At 45.8% G+C, this 17,622-nt stretch overlaps 3 protein-coding genes across 3 annotated transcripts; 2 read left to right on the top strand and 1 right to left on the bottom strand.

Annotated features, from left to right (window-relative positions):
- Positions 1-783: 783 nt before the first annotated feature.
- On the top strand, positions 784-3,362 carry EDB91DRAFT_1235537 (uncharacterized protein; the record flags this gene model as incomplete). Its single annotated transcript, XM_041321334.1, has 4 exons — positions 784-1,557; positions 1,617-1,719; positions 2,375-2,523; positions 2,580-3,362. 4 exons carry the CDS (start codon positions 784-786, stop codon positions 3,360-3,362), a joined length of 1,809 nt encoding a protein of 602 aa, XP_041181016.1.
- An 8,588-nt stretch (positions 3,363-11,950) lies between these two features.
- Positions 11,951-12,139, top strand: EDB91DRAFT_1023753 (uncharacterized protein; the record flags this gene model as incomplete). Its single annotated transcript, XM_041312604.1, has 1 exon — positions 11,951-12,139. A coding segment is annotated over one exon (189 nt), but the record flags the coding sequence as incomplete, so codon positions are not given.
- A 540-nt stretch (positions 12,140-12,679) lies between these two features.
- Positions 12,680-14,820, bottom strand: EDB91DRAFT_1244795 (uncharacterized protein; the record flags this gene model as incomplete). Its single annotated transcript, XM_041322460.1, has 5 exons — positions 12,680-13,234; positions 13,287-13,475; positions 13,526-13,648; positions 14,328-14,500; positions 14,550-14,820. The coding sequence occupies 5 exons, from the start codon at positions 14,818-14,820 to the stop codon at positions 12,680-12,682; spliced, it is 1,311 nt and encodes a 436-aa protein (XP_041181014.1).
- Between the last annotated feature and the right edge of the window lie 2,802 nt (positions 14,821-17,622).

Here is a 17,622-nt window from a genome sequence, read left to right as displayed (position 1 = left end):
TACTCTGGACTTGTCCGTAGTAGCCTTACTCTGTTCTCTCATAGTCTTCTGGAGTTCCGCCAAACTCCCCTGACATCTGACCTCCAGACTTCCCCGGACTTCTGTTGGACTTCCCCTCTGAGCCTCAGAAATTAAGGGCACATACTCGGGTAAGGGGCGCAGCGCATGAGCTGAAGCCGAAGCCCTTTGAGTTGTCTTCCCCTTGAGCATGACCTTAACAGTTGGTGCATGCAAGCAAAATGTCTCCCATAATTTTGTGCTGATGCTCCAAGTCAGGGTACAAATTTTTGAAAATGAGGTACTCGAGGATGTGGGTGATGGAAGTGCGCAGCATATCCTGCATATGGGGTTGCTGATCTGTGAGGTTAACCTTCCCTGAGCTACTATACTTAATCTGACTGCTCGGTGGCCAATCCTCCTCGCTCGTTTGCATGAGTTTGGCATGTGAGACAGTCACAAGCTTCCTGACTTGACCATCACTTGGGTCTTCAGCACTGTCACACCAAGTTGGTTTCTATCAACAATGAAACCGTCAGTCAGCACTGTGTGAATTGAAACCAAAAGGATATACTCCCCTCCTCCTCTTGCTTTGCCTGCTGCTTGCTTCGAACTCCTTCGGACAAGGTGTTCTGCAACCTTAGTACATACAATAAGACAATAGAGTAGGAATGAGACATTACCTTATGTTTGATCCGATTTTTTGATGTCTGCGGTGCTGGTGTGCGGTAGCGACTCGGAGTCTTCAAGGTCAGCTGCAAGTCGTAATTGACAGCTGTGTGAGTCATGCGAGGCTCATCTGAGTCTTTGTTCACTAAGAACAGCTATTCTCGCCACTTAGCTCAGTCTCAAAATCCTGCATGTGTCACCATATACAAGCAGATGCAAAACTACGTACCTTTAGGACCAAACCAACATTCACAATCTCCAAGTCCAAGTGCGGCACCAACTGAAGTACATCACCAACCTGATGGTGTGGTCTATGAGCATGATTTTGACAATATAAACTTCGATTCGGAAAACCCACCAACTAATATTTTTGAGGGGGACTACTTTAACACTGAAGCAGAGGACCTGGAATGGCCTGCTGAGGAGGCTGATTGTGATGGTGATCTGGGTTTGGAATTGGAGGAAGAGGAAGAGGATGTCAAGGCTGAAGGAGCAGTAGCTGAGCAAGAAAGAGACTGGGAGGCTCCCATCGAATGTCAAGATTTTCCTATGGAAGATAACACGGACCACACAGACACACCTTCTACTACTCACGATCCTGTTCAAAATAGTGTTTGCTGGCACAAAGCTGAAGCGCTGCTATATCAGCAACAACATATAGTTAAATTCCCTCTTCAAAGTGCAGGAGCTACCTTAAACCCAGCCTCGGATGATGAACATCATCAGAATGCCTACTATCGCTATCATCAGCAGCTGTCAACCTCCTCTGATGACTCAGAGGATGGAATTTGGGTGCCTTTCTCATCTCAAATTGACTATGAGGTGGTGCACTGGGCGAAGACACAAGGACCTGGATCGACATTATTCTCGGACCTTCTCAAAATTGAAGGGGTGAGCAGAACTCTGAGTTCAAAATCAGAGATACTTACCGCCAGTAGGTTTGCGAGAAGCTAGGACTGTCATACAAAAACTCATGCAAACTAAATAAAATCATTGATACCAAGATTCCTGCCCACCGGCCTCGCTTCCAGCGCAAGGAGATTCTAGTGGCCGGTGTTACAGGGACCCTCAGACCCCTATCATCTCCACCAAATGTCGCCATCACACCCATGTTACAACACGTAACAGATGACATCACCGGCACATGACTAAACTGCAGAGCACAGCATGACAGCTGTTGGAGCAGGACAGCTCTGGACTAGACCTAGACCGGGATCAATAGAAGCCGCACGCTTCTCCCATATCGCCCCTACCGATACACTGGTACTGACTATTGTTTATCCTATCGCTTATCATGACAGATAGCATTATCTGACTTGGACACCTACTGCTGTGCTGGTACCATACCCTGGACCCTTACCGTTGGACCGGTGACTCTTATCTCTGAGTCCTTATGACTCACATAGATGCTTACCTAGTTGGGACGCTTTCTGGCTACCTAAGCCTACCCTGAACTCATAGGACGATACCTATATATACCACTGTAGTTAGACCATGTATTTCTCTAACTTGATCTTCACTTGTGATATACGACTCTAGCTTCTTCTTTGAACCTTTAGTCAGTCATTCTGGATGGACAGCCTCCATTCAGTCTTCCATCATCCTGGTGCTCCATGAAGCGGACATGGGATTGACCCTATCAAGTGCACTGTTGGAAAGCTGGGCTTTCCCATAACAGCCGGAGAAGCATTTGATGTGTACTGCTGAGATATCATTGAGTGTGTCAGAGCACTTTATGGAGACCCAGAGTTTGCACCATACCTCATGTTTGTCCCAGAGCAGCATTATACAGATCAAGATGAGACAGAAAGGCTATACCATGATCTACATACTGGAAAATGGTGGTGGAATACACAGGTACAGATGGCTAACCAGACTTGTTTGTGCACCACTGACTTGGCATTTATTAATAGAAGCACCTTGAGAAAGAGAAGCCAGGCACTACAATCATACCGATTTTGTTGTCATCCGACAAAACTCAAGTAACGATGTTTAGGAACAAAGCTGCCTACCCTGTATACATGATGATTGGAAACTTGCCCAAGGAAATCTGTCAACATCCTTCTCACAGTGCTCAGATACTCCTGGCATATCTGCCCACCACCAAGCTAGAACATATCACCAACAAATCGGTGAGACACCAAAGTCTCGTGAATCTTTTTCATGCTTGCATGCGCTATGTCGTTGAACCACTGGTAGAGCCAGGCAGAAATGGGATGGACATTGCGAGTGGAGATGGCGCTTTATGCCATGGGCATCCTTTGGTTGCTTGTTACATCAGGGACTACCCAGAACAGCTCCTCGTCACAGGCATCAAGACTGGTGAATGTCCAAAGTGTGATATACCATCAGCCAAGCTTGGGAGTAAGGATCTGCCTTGTCGCACACGAGATCTTGGAGACATTCTGGATGCCCTCGCTCTGGTAGATGAAGATCCATATGAGTTTACAAAGGCCTGTCGCAGTGCAGGAATCAAGCCACTCTTTCATCCTTTCTGGGAAGACCTCTCTCATTGTAATATCTTTCGCACGATCACTCCTGACGTGTTGCATCAATTGTACCAGGGACTGGTCAAGCACCTGATCTCATGGATCAAATTGGCATTCAGTGAGGCCGAAATTGACGCGCAATGCAAACACCTGCCCCCAAATAACAATGTGCAAGTCTTCATGAAGGGCATCTCCATTCTCTCATGAGTCAGTGGCATGGAGCACAAGCAAATTTGTCGGTTCCTACTGGGGATAATCATTGACATTCACCTGCCTAATGGTGCATCACCGCTTCAATTGGTCCGTGCTGTAAGAGGCCTCCCTGATTTCCTGTATCTTGCATGGTATCCATGTCACTCACAGTGGACCTTGGATCTTTTGGACGATGCGCTCAATCAGTTCCATGAAAACAAGTCGATTTTCATTGATCTTGGTATCCGCTCGTCATTCAATCTGCCCAAGCTCCACTCCTTGTGACACTATGTTGCCATGATTCAGTACTTTGGAATGACTGACAATTATAATACTGAATACACCGAATGGCTTCATATTGACCTCACTAAGGATGCTTACTGTGCAACAAACCACAAAGATGAATATATGCAGATGATGCTTTGGCTCGAGTGACGAGAGAAGATTCTTTGGCACCACAAATTCATTCAGTGGTGTTGTTGCTTAGCTTCATCACATCCTCATGAACCATTCAGTTACTCCCCGCTGCACTTTGATCTTCTGTATTCTCAGCGATATAAGGTTGCAAAACACCCATCCGCCAAAAGAGTGACTTTCTTGTCACTTGCAGCTGATTATGGTGCAGTGCATTTCCATGCAGCCCTGGCACATTTTGTAGTACAAGTGACACAGCCAGATCTGACTGCACAACAGCTCGAGGATGTGGCTGTTGATGTGATACTGCCTTTGCGATCTGTGGCCATCTTTCATAACATCCACTACAACATCATCAACGACGATGGAACACTCAACAACCTTACCATCAACTCCATTCATGCTCGGCCAGCAAGACATGACCGCCACAGCAGGAATGTGCCTGCTAGGTTTGACACTGCTCTCATCAATCTGGGCAGTGGTGGAAATTTAAGTGTGGAAGGTAGGCATGGACTATGTTTCTGGAGATTCATGCTGACGGGCAAAACAAATATTAGGGTACCGAGTTGCACAAGTCCAGGTTGTGTTTAGTCTCTCAGTGAAGGTGAAACTTACTATGTTTCGCAATCTGCCAGTGAATGTCCCGGATCATTTGGCCTATGTTGAATGGTTCACGCCATTTGCTAACAGACCAGAGGCCAACCATGGCATGTATAAAGTCTTGTGAGCATTTTGCGATGGTGATAAGTAGGCCAGCATTGTCCCTGTGTGCAACATTTGATGTTCTATCCACTTGATGCCAAAGTTTGGGCCTGTGGCTCCTCGTGAATGGACAACAAGCAATGTATTAGATAGATGTAGTACATTTTTTTTCAATAACTTTACTGACCATGATGCATATGTTACTGTTTTTTAGCACTCGGACGCACCATGTAGTTCTATAGGCACTGCAAAGGTTATTCTCATGGTTTGGTCACAGTATTGATGCGCAAAATTTTCTCTACTCATTGATTCTGTCTTGTTCTTGATTGTGCACTGCTATCTATCAACTGGTGTGTTATATTTATGGTGCGCAGATTGAACTTCTATACTACAAAAACTTTGACTTACAATGTGGCAGGACTCTATTGCAGACAAAGAGAATTTAATACCTGGGAAGCGGTGGGTTGTCACATTTTTGATGGTGTAACAATTGCTTCTCAGATCTCAGGCTAATGACTGTTTAGCTCATGCTCACCTTCCCTTGATTTTGGCAAGCATAATGCCATTGATGGGAACTCACCCATTAAAAACTTGCCCATCAAAAAGTAAGTGCGAGTCGTTAATTAATGCTATTGTCAGCAGTTTCTCACTAAGTAACAAGGATCAAAAAATCGCTGACCCGCAGATTTCACATTCCAGAGTGGGGGATATTGGCTACCCCCCAGCAGAAATGCCTCAAACTCCTGTCCCCCCTACCGTCAGACTCCGGCCCCTCTGACAGTCTCTCAGAACTATATGTATCAACTTATAGCAGATCATTGGGACACCAAAATCAAATGGTGTGAGGAGGGGAGAAAGGTGCATCTATTGGAAGTGCAGCTTGCTGCGCATGGCATTTGTAAATTAGTATAATGATATGGCATCTTGTATCTAAAAAATTTCGCAAATGCTTTTGAATTCTTTTTTTTTTTCAATGGACAGATTGGCTCAGACTGTTGAATATTGGGTCTTGTTGGAATGCACTTGAGAAAACAGTACATGATTTTCTATGTTTGATATAATCTGCTCAAATTGTCCCCAATAGGAAAAGGGGGTTTTTCCTGATGTCAGTGGCAGAACACCATTGTCCAAGTTTTCAAGGGTTTTAAAGTGAGTAGTAATGAGTGGGATGGGATGCTGATAGAAAACAAAGTATATCTCAGTCTCTGAAGGAGCTGAGATGTTTGTACAAAAGTAATCAAATTCTTATAGTAGGTTAGCATAGAGATGAAAAATATACGTATTGTAGCAAACAACACATTGCAATATGGACAAGCTGCAGCTGACATCAAAGTGTTGCTTGCTTGGACCACTTTTTTTGGTTTTGCTCATATCTTATGCTTTGGCCATTGTCACTGGCTTGGACTCTTCAGACTCCAACAGGTTTTTGCTTTGGTATGACTCAACTTGATGAGGACATAAGCAGGAGGATAGTCTAACTCCACAATGGACTTGGTTGGGCAGAAATTGGTCTTGTGTTCATCCAATATGATTTCCATTATTTCTTCTTGTGCTCTGTTTGCAACATCAAGATCTGTGTTGACATTGAAGGTGACCATGACCTTCTTTCTGACTGCAAGTTCAACAATATTTGGTGGAGCTGCTCACTCATCTTGTTTAGCATTTCTCCCACTGGGCTTTGTCACTACAGCAAATTTCTCTGTCAATGTTAATTCCTGTCCTTGCATGGTGTCATATTGTTAAGGTTGTGCTCAAGGGAAATGTAACACAAAGGGCTTGGCTTGAGGGGAAGTCCGATGGAAGTCCGGGTAAGTCCGGAGGTCAGACATGGGGGGAGTTTGGCGGAGCTCTGGAAGGCTAGGAGCGAATAGAGTAAGACTACTGTGGACAAGTCTGAAGTAGAAGTGGAACAGAGTTAGACTACCCTAAGGTAGAGCCGGAGTTATAGTCTTAAGGATTAACCCTAAGACTCAGAGGTGGACAAGAGATCAGGCTCAAGTCCAGAGATGCAGGAATGAGCAGAATTGTCATATCCCGTACCTCCAGATCCGGAATTCTGGATCTACTTCATTAAAGTCTGATCCTCCATCTTACTATTCCGCCCAGCGCTCCGCCTTCATCTCCGCACTCACCCCTAACTCCTTTTAGATTAGCTATTGCTCCGGTTACCAGTTATGTCCTATTCCACTATGCTTACTGATCCATCCATTCTTACTTCATTCCTGACTTCACTGCTTTGATCCGTTACACTTAGTAATAAACTTTCCACATGCTTCGTACATAGCCCTTACCTTTGCTGACTGATTTACTTACATGATACCTACAGTATATAAACCCCTGTAATACTCCGGAACTCCTCAGTTCAAATATCATCTTAGTTCTGCTCATTCCTGCAATCTCTGGACTTGAGTCTCACCTCTTGTCCACCTCCGAGTCTTAGGGGTTAAACCTTAGAACTACTTCTCCGGCTCTACCTTAGGGTAGTCTAACCTCTGTTCTGTTTCTACTCCAGACTTCCGTAGTAGCCTTACTCCATCCCCACATAGTCTTCCGGAGTTCCGCCGAACTCCCCTGACTTCTGTCCCCCGGAATTCCCCAGACTTCCATTGGACTTCCCCTCTGTTCCCTGGAAATTAAGGGCACATACTCGGGTAAGGGGCGCAGCGCACGAGCTGAAGCCAAAGCCCTTTGAGTAACCTCTCCCTTGAGCATGACCTTAACAAGAATTAAGATGATATTCAAACTGAGGAGGTACTGGAGTATTACGGGAGTTTATATACTGTAGGTATCATGTAAGTAAATCAGTCAGCAAAGTAAAAGCTATGCCCAAAGCATATGGAAAGTCTATTAGTAAGAGTATAATGGATCAAAGCAGTGAAGTCAAAATGAAGTACAAATGGACGGATCAGTAAGCAAAGTGGAAAGACATAACTGGTAGCCAGAGAGCAGTATTCTAAAAGGAGCTAGTTGTGAGTACAGAGATGAAGGCGGAGTGCTGGGCGGACAACAGGACAGAGAACCGGACTTTAGTAGGGGAGATCCGGAATTCTGGATCCGGAGGTATGGGATATGACACATATGCCTTGCACACAAAAAGTTGATTCCCACTTTTTTTGGCAATGATTCTTCATCATGTTTGAGTTCCACTGGCAACTGTTATATACCAGATCTGACTGCTCCGACAATATTGATATCTGCTCCACCTGACCCTATACCCTTTCCGCTCCGCCTGTCTCCACTTGACCCAGTCGATCCCCACATCTGCTCCTTGTCATATACCTGATCCGACCGCTCCGATACTAATATCCGCTCCGCTTTCCGACCGCTCCGCCCCATTCATCCTCCACTCCGTCCTATCACAAGTCCGCATTCCACCCTACACTTCCACTCAACCACTCAACCGGTCCCTTTCCATAACCTCTCCATTCAACTGGAGCTCTTTCCCCTTTTAGATATATGCCTTCCCTATTGGTACATAGACCCTCACTTCCGGATCACCAGTAATTCCTATTACTGCCCGATCACTGATCCAACGCGTACATATTGATATCTGCTCTGACTTATGTCTTTGCCTATGTAAAGTACTTACAAACTACATCCTTGGTACATAGCTTTACTACATAGTTATCCTGATCACTGCCTCACACATAGAAGTATATAACATATCCTGTACTTAGATATTTTCCCTTAGTCTTAATATTACTTGTCTTCTCGTAGTTACATCTTGTGAGAATTCTCAGTAGGACCTTGCCTCCTCCAGACACAAGTCTCAACTTGTTGTCACCTCCAACCCTCCGACCCTCCACTCCGACTTAGAGCTGTGCTCTAAGTCTTTCCCTTATTACCCCGCCCCTATCAATATCCTCCTATCACCCCTTTTCCTATCCTCTGCATTATCCTCCGCCATCTCCGCTCCTATCAAAATATCTCCCTGGTTCCTATCCACCCTCCGCATCGTTCCCCGCCTTCTCCGCTCCGCTCCTAGTTGGTCCACCACTAGCAGCTCTTACTCCCCGACCCTCAAAGCGGACCCAAGTGGTCCACTCGTCCTACCATCGGACAACGTCAGACCCGCTCCAAATTCGGGGCACATACTCGGCTAAGGGCGCAGCGCAAGAGCTGAAGCCAAGCCCCGACCCCTCTGCCTCTTGAGCCAGCACGGTACCTAACACTCCTACACTTCCACTTGACCACCTTGTCGGTTACCTTCTGCATAGGTACCATTCAACTGGAACCCCTTTCCCCATTTAGGTATATACTTTCCCCTTTGGAACATAGCTCTTACTTTCCAGATCACCAGTAATTTCCATAAGTGCTTTATTGCTGATCCATCGCATACATATTGATATCCACTCTGACATATGTTTTCCTCTGTGGTAATACTTACAAATTGTGTACTCAGCACATAGCCTTATGCTATGGGCTACTGATCACTGCCTCTTTACTTAGAAGTATATAAACATATCCTGTACTTAGCTTGTAGTCTCAGTCTCAGTCTTAATATTACTTGTCTTCTCTCAGTTCCTACTGTGGGAATTCTCCATAGGACTTTGCTCACTCCGGACACAAGTTTCACCTTGTTGTTGCCTCCACTCCTCTGCTCTGACTTAGAGCCACGCTCTAAGTTATTACTCTTACTTCCCTCTGTCCAATAAACCAATCCCCTATTCCCTTCTGCTCTGACTCATTTCCCCGTTCCATCCACCCCACTCCTAGTCAGCCCACCGCTAGTAGCCTTTACCTCCTGACCCTCAAAGCAGACCAAAGCGGACCACTTGTCCTATTGTCAGATGTCATCAGTCCCACTCCAAATTTAGGGCATATACTTGGCTAAGGGCGCAGCACACAAGCTGAAGCCGAGCCCTTTGAGTTCTCCTCCCCTTGAGCATGACCTTAACAGAGATGAACAACAGTTGTAAATTGTTCATAAATCTTCTGTCCTAGCATTTCCTCTACAGTATCTTTTGATGAATCACAGGGATAATACAGAGTTGTGCTCCTCTTCACTGTGACTGGTGGAAATTGGTGAAAATCTCCAGCAATAATCACAATGACTCCTCCAAATGCTTGGTTGTCCCCCTTCTTCACCAGCCAAAGACTCCACTTTCCTGATATATGCTGAAATTCTTGCCAAGAACTTGTGAGATAGCATGGACTTCTCATTGATGATGAGATATAGTTTGCCTTTTCAAAATGCAGTGAGCTTCTTCAATATCTGGGCTCCTTGTTGGCGACCATTAGGGGGTATGAGCACAATGACATTAAAGGGTTAATACAATTGCATGGGTCTAGATCAAATAGACTCTATGAAAAGCAAGCATAAGTGAATGAAAGTAAAAGTTAGGTATCTTACCTCAGATCATGTGCACAAAGGCAAACATCTGAGGTGACAGTCTGAGTCTGTAGCTATCTAAATAGACAAGATGTTCTTGTATGAATGAATTGAGTAACTGAGACTGTAACAAAGAGTATATGGCACTGGCCCATGAGATCAATAGATTCAGTGGGTACAATGAAAAGAGAATAACAAGAGTGCATAATAGAAACATATGAGTTGCTGGACATAACAAATGAACATAAGACCAAAACAATGATGTGCCTTGGCTGCAGGCGCACTTGCTCATTTCCAACAGACATGTAGAGTCTTTCTGTCATATACCTGATCCAACCGCTCCACTTATTGATATCCACTCTGCCCGACAATCATACTTCCCCCGCTTTCCTACCACCTCTGCTCTGTCCGCCCTCCACTTGTCCCAGTCAACTCCTGTATCCGCTCCTACAGCTCCGCCTGACTGCCTCATTGGTGGCCTTCTGCATCATCCATTCTACTGTAAATCTCCTTTACCCATTTAGGTATATACTTTCCCCATTTGCACATAGTACTTACTTCCCAGATCACCGGTACTTCCTATAACCGCTTGACTAACTGATCTGATGCGTACATATTGATATCCGCTGTGGGTACAACAAGTGCAGTGGAGAGAAATCGATCTACTACACAGTTGGGTCTTTGCTGCCTGCTGCCTCACTTGAGAACAAGCACGTTCGACCCTAATCAACCCTACTGCAGGTAGGATGAGGATCCGCAAAAATGTGGAACAAGCAGAACTAGCGGAACTCAAGCGGAACAAGTGAAACCCAAGTGGAATGGAATGGAATGAAGCGGAACTCAACTGGATACAATGCAGAACATACAGAGTCATCGGGACTTGCAGATCAAGTCGAAGGAAGTATATCACAAGGTTAGATTGATAGTGGGCATAAGTCAAGGCGGTCCTCTAGTAAGGTGAAGGAAAAGTGGGAAGGTAAAAGATGGGATTCAATAAAAAACACCCAAGCCCTGAGTATCACTACTTAAAGGGAAGATTATTTTCAAGGAACACTGAGGTACAGGTAGTAAGTCTCTCAGGAAGCGGAAGTGAAGGCAGGCAGTGCACATGGGCGCAATACTCCGGAATAGGGGTCCATGCCATAAGGGCATGTGTCAGTGTGATCCGGATAACGTTAGAAGCAATGGGAAGAGGAATACAGTGCACCAATGGACCTGGAAGGATGGAGACAGGACATGCGAAGGTTGTCTGATGATGCGCGGGAATATCAGATAGTGCGGGCGGGTTCTGAAGGATGCGCGGGAATGCGGAACCCATCGGACGATGCGCGGGAAATGCGGAACGTGTGGAATACGCAGAACTGATGTGAGACAATTTGGAAAGGACAGGGTTTTACACCTACAGTGGGGGAATTCCCCACACCGCCCCGACTTATGTTTTTCACCTGTGTTCACTTACAAATTGTATACTAGTTACATAGCCTCATACCAAGGACTAACTAGTCACTGCCTCCTACATAGAATTATATAAAACATATCCTGTACTTAGCTACTCCCCAGTCTTACAGCTGTTTGCATATGTAATGGTACTGGCGCCTCGATGTAAAACAAATGATAACATAGACCAAAAAAAGACTTAGCGTAAATTTTATGAGACTTGCATACCACAATCGTCAATACCATGGGCAACAGGAAGATATCGGCTGATTTGAAGCTGGCAGCTATTCGCCTGCATGAACAAGGAATTCTTAGACTCAATGAGATCCTCAACTGCATTGGCTTCTCCCACATGATGTTCTATAGAATCAAGAAGCTCTACAATGTGACTGGCAACATTGTCAAGCCAAGGAGCTGATATGCTGGTCATCCACATGTTTTCAATCTCGAAGACCTCCATTACCTTCTAGAACTTATTCATCACCGTCCTGATTGGTTTCTCGATGAGCTGACAACGCTTATGCAACACAATCACTACATCTCTGTCCATTATTCTACAATTCACCAAGAGCTCACCCAAGCTGGCATCTCACTCAAAAAACTCCGCAAGATTGCGAAGGAGCACAACGAAGACATCTGTGCAGACTTCAAGCGACAGATGGCACAGTATACACCAGATCAACTGTTGTTTATCGATGAGACGTCAAAAGATGAATGAACACAAATCCAGAGGTACGGAAGAGCAAAGAGGAGCCAATATGCAAGCATGAAGGGTGCATTTGTTCGTGGACAGCGCTTCACAGTAGCAGCTGCTTTGACGATGGATGGAATCATTGCGGGACATGTTCTGGAAGGATCTCTGTGTCACAATGGATACCTTCACTTTCTCGACTATTCTGTCGTGAGTCAGGACTCAGTACTTATCAAACTTGATTGTTCTTGTAAATTGATGTTCATTGATAGTTGCCCAACTGCGAGGCTTATCCTGGCAAGAATAGTGTGTGGATCATGGATAATGCTCGGATCCACCACAGCGAAGAAATTCGCGAGCTTGCAGACAGATTTGGTATGTCTATCTTACATAGTATTGATGTACTCTAGTAATGTGACTCGGAGCAGGTGTACAAATTAGATTTTTGCCTCCCTACTCCCCCGATCTCAACCCAATTGAGGAAGCCTTTTTGAAGTTCAAGGCATGGATTTGTTGTAACTATGACCTGTTTTCTGCAGCAGTGGACAATGACGGGATTATGTATGATTTATGAGAGGCCCTGGAGATCATTACAGCGGAGGATGCACAGGGATACATGCGTCATTCAGGGTACTTCTAGAATACAAACATTATTGATAATTGAGCAGCAGTGTGCAAAGTGAGAGAGTAGCGAGAAACAATAGAACATGCAGAGTGAGAGGAACAATAAAAAATGTAACACATAACACATAACAATTATTCACCACACCAGCGGGCAACTGCATCCTTGAGCTCAGCAAGTTCTCCACAAAGTAAGCCCACCTTTTGCAAATCATCAACAGTGACATAACAAAGGGAATGCGAAGACGTAAAACCATGATCTGAGAGTTTTGACTGAAGAATTTGTGAAAGTTCATAAGCAGAGCAAAAGTCCACAAGGTTCATCCTCGGTCCAAGGGAAGCAAGTTGTGTCGACAAGAGCAAAGAGCTGAGAGAAGCTGGAACAGCAAGAGGTAGCAATACAGCAGGTGGAGGCAAGGTAGGGGCTGGTGCACGATGGACAGGTTCTGAGACAGATGCTGCACGTATGGCTTGGAACATTTTGGGGGGAAAGTTGGCATTGATTACAGGTCTGGCTTGTGTGGGTGCAGCAGGCACAGCCTCAGCCTGAGTGGCTTTCTTGGATTGTTCGTCGAGCTGTTGGCGGCGGACAGAAAGAAGCGAGGGCTGTCCAAGAGAATCAGAAGAAATAATACTGAAGGAAGAATGGTTAGGAGGCATCTCAAGAGTGGCATACTCTGGCCCTTTTTCCTGTGTGGGGTTCGAAGTGAAACTATGAAATGTTTGAAAAACTAATATGGACCATTGCAGCTGCCCAGCATTTGAGAAGGGGAAATGTGAGATGAACATGAGATCCATTGTCACCAGGGTTTGGGTAGCAGTAGTTGCTCAAGCAGCCTGGCTTTTTATGACAAACCCACCAATCCGATAAAGCCTTGATGTTCTTGTTGATTGGTTTCATCTCTTCGTCTATGTCATTGGCCTTCGGTGCCTAAACTTTCATCAGCCAACATTGAGATATGGAATGATATATTATGTTACCTTTATTTTCTTCTTCTTCTTCGGCTTCCTCTTCTTGCCATCGTCACTCGATTCTGAGCTGCTATGATTCTCATGCTCATTTCTTTCTCCGTTGTTCTCCTTGTCTGATGACTGATCCTTGCACTATCAAACTCTAATTAGCTTGTAAAGGAACCACACGCAATTCACACCTTTTTCATGGCCGAAAGCTCTTGGATATAAATAGTGGCAGCAGGTGTGCCAGTTCACTGGAGATGTTTGATGAACTCGCAATAATCATCTTCATCTGCAAGTGAGGTTGGCTGAGGAGCAATGCGAACAATAGTACCCGTTCCCCCGTTCCCCCGTTCCCCCGTTCCCCCGTTCCCCCGTTCCCCCGTTCCCCCGTTCCCCCGTTCCCCCGTTCCCCCGTTCCCCCGTTCCCCCGTTCCCCCGTTCCCCTGTTTTCCCTGTTCCCCCAATCCCCCATTCCTCCACTCATCTGACTTCCCGTGCGTCGGAGCTAAACCCCGCACTCTCACATCCATCCCCTCCGTTCTGCTCTGCTTCAGACTTCGTCCAAGCAGTTCCTTCTGCTCCGCTTCTACTGTTGGTTCTGACTGTAGTAGTTCCCCACCTCCCTCCTGTCAGGCGGAACAACCCTCGCCCAACTTTCCCGCACTCACCTAGTAGTCCATCGGTCCTCCTTCAGAGGACCCCCGTTCCGACGTCCTGTCGGAACTCATAGAATTTGTGTTGGACTGCATTCCGAAATTAGGGGCACGTACTCAGGTAAGGGGTGCAGCATATGAGCTGAAGCCAAGCCCCTCAGACTCCGTCCTACCCCTGAGCATGGTCTTAACACAGTGCCGACATGTTTCTTGATGTCATCTTTCTTGAGCTCACTGTACGGCAGAATCATGATGCTGTATGTTGCCTCAATACGTGGTGGAGCTACTTGATTGGGTATAACCTCTGGCTCATTGGGAGGGAGAGTTGCAGGTTGAGGCTGCTTCACTGTGTGATCACGTCAGTTATTCAGTCACAAACAGAATATATGCACAACATTTTTTCTTTTTTGACTTGACTTTACTAGGTGCTTGAAGAGGCCCTATAACTGGAGGCAGAGCAGGCAATGCGTCTAGTTCGCGATCTATACTGTCCCAAGTGTCAAAATTGAAAATGCTTGGCCCTGCCGATCTGAATGCTGTTGATGACCCTGAGCTATCGGAATCGGAAGACATTGATGAAATGTCAAGGACGCTGCCATCATCATTTGAGCTATTGGAGTCATTGATGAACTCTGCACTTTTGAACTTCTTCGGGTTATGACCCATGTCATAGTAGACTTGGCAGCTGAGACGTCACGGTACTACAACTTGAGCCTTCAAAATATCACTAAGTCCTTTTTTGGTTTATGTTATCATTTGTTTTACATCAAGGTGCCAGTACCATTACATATGCAAATGGCTGTAATATTACTTGTCTTCCTGCTGTCTCCACTAGTGGGAATTCTCCATAGAACTTTGCTCCCTCTCCAGACACAAGTTTACCTTGTCATCACCTCCGACCCTCCACTCCAACTTAGAGCTGTGCTCTAAGTATTACTCTTACCTCTCTGACTCCCCCAATCAATCCCCTTGCTCCCCTCTGTCCCAATAAACTTCCTCCACCTTCTCCACTCTGCTCCTAGTCGGACTACCACTAGTAGCACTTACTTCCCGACCCACCAAAGCGGACCTAAGTGGTCCACTCGTCCTATCATCGGACATCGTCAGATCTGCTCCAAATTCAGGGCACATACTCGGCTAAGGGCACAGCACAAGAGCTGAAGCCAAGCCCTGACCCCTCCCCTTCTCCATCCGAGCATGGTCTCTAACACTTTCCATCAATGATGGACACTGTAATTCCAGTATAGGCTGCCTTCACAAGTTCAGAGTCAACGCCTCAGCTCTGAAAGTTTTTGGTTATGGTTTGGATGGTCTTTGATTTGCCAACTCCTTCTCCTGAGATTTGCATAAGTAGTTGCAGAGGTTCACATCCTGCCAATGTTTCAGACAGGTGCCAATCAACAATATCATAAGCACATCTTTGATCCTTCAAAAGACATGATGGGTTGACTGGAGATATGTGTTCTTGAACTGAGGGCTGGAGGTATGATATATGACCCTCATCATCAACTTCGTGTAGTCTGTCCATCATGGTGACATCTCCAAAGTCAGCTGCAGTAATATCTTCATCTCTCACCTCATCAACCAAGTTTGTTTCATCAGCCATTGCAGCCTGCTACTTTTGAAGCTGAGTATAATTGGCACCACTTGTGATACCAACTTTGATGTGACAACATCCAATGAATCTGGTTCCTCCAAAAAATACCCTTTAAATATCCGACTGCAATTGCATCCAGCCCATGTGCTTCCTCATGATGAGACTTCTGGGATTCCTTGTATGCATGCAAATCTTTGATCATCAAGTTAACAACTGTCTCTTCATCTTTGTCTTCTTCATCAATGATCGCAGCCACTTGTCAATTTTTTGATACACATTGTTTGTGTTAAGACCATGCTCAGGGGTAAAGCGGAGTCTGAGGGGCTTGGCTTCAGCTCGTGCACTGTGCCCCTTACCTGAGTACATGCCCCTAATTTCGGAATGTAGTCCGACACAAATTCTATGAGTTCTGACAGGATGTTGGAATGGGGGTCCTCTGAAGGAGGACCGACGGACTACTAGGTGAGCACGGGAAAGTCGGGTGAGGGTTGTTCCGCCCGACAGGAGGGAGGCGGGAGACTACTGTGGTCAGAACCAACAGTAGAAGTGGAGTGGAAGGGACTGCTTGGATGAAGTCCAAAGCAGAGTGGAACAGAGGGGACGGATTGTGAGAGTGCAGGGTTTAGTTCCAATGCATGGGAAGTCAGACGAGCGGAGGAACGGGGGAACGGGGGAATGGGGGAGCGGGGAAATGGGGGAACGGAGGAGCGGAGGGTGGGAGGGTGGCTGACCTAGGGAGTCAATCCCCTAGGCCAGCTCACAGGAGTTGACTAGGATCAGGCCCAAGTCAAAGAATAGAAGAGCAGGGCTTAGAAAAGGTAATTTTCAGACTGAGTATCTACAGACAAATGTACATATGTTTATATACTCTAAGTGATGAGCATAGCATAGCAGAAGGCTATGTGCTGAGTGTACAGGAATACAATAGGATGACTGAGACATACGAGAATAAGGCTCGGGGAACAGTATGTACACGACGGATCAGAATCGCTAGGGTATAGGGATTACTGGTGATCTGAAAAGCGGAACTATGATACTAAACGGGGATAGGACCAGTTGAGTGGTTCCTAGTCTAGGAGTGGACCGGTGAGGCAGTCGGACGGACTAATAGTTGGGTGGGACAAGATGAGCGGAACTGAGTGGGTCGGAAAAGTGGAGGGAGTAGGAGTAGGATCGGGTGGACCAATAGGGCGGAGGAGCAGAACCCCAGATAGGGTCGGATGGAAGGGGTGTGGTGTCGGAGGACATAGGGGTAGTGTCAGAAGAGCGGAACAGGGTCGGGTGGAGGTAGCAGGGCTAGTCCTGCTGAGATGCACTTCATGCATTGTCAGAGAAGGAGGAATGGAGCAGATGGGGAAACAGGGGGTTGGACCAGCAGTAGGGATGCTTATAGGTGGTACTGGGGGTACTCAGATCCAGTATATGACAGTTTGGCAGATAGGACATTTTTGCTATTGTGAATACATGAAATTGTAGCAGCTTTCTTGCATTCATAATAATATTGAATCCCAGCAACAACATCCTTCTCTTGCTGTGAGGCATGGTTGAAAAAATCCATGTATGCATCTTCACATGTTTTGAAGTTGGCCTTCAGTTCTTCAATACTGTGCCATGGTAGAAGCAATGCAAGGATCAATGCACAATACAGTTTTCGAGTTTTTGGGTCATTGCCTTGGGGCAAAAATGGTCCAACAATATTGGGAAATGTATTATGACCCTTTGATCAAATAACTTGGTGGTGGGTGTGATGTTTGGAATGGTCCTTGAGGTAATAACTCCATTCATTTCTTGGTCAACCACACCTTTGGATTGAAGATGAAGCGGAAGCTTCATGTTCTTGCTGTTCCTATTCTGAAGATGGGATTGCCTCT

Source organism: Suillus paluster (genome assembly GCF_016628075.1).
Source record: "Suillus paluster strain FC165 chromosome Unknown EDB91scaffold_8, whole genome shotgun sequence".
Taxonomy (NCBI): domain Eukaryota; kingdom Fungi; phylum Basidiomycota; class Agaricomycetes; order Boletales; family Suillaceae; genus Suillus; species Suillus paluster.
Note: the sequence above shows the minus strand (reverse complement) of the source record. Positions and strands in the feature narration are given on the sequence as shown.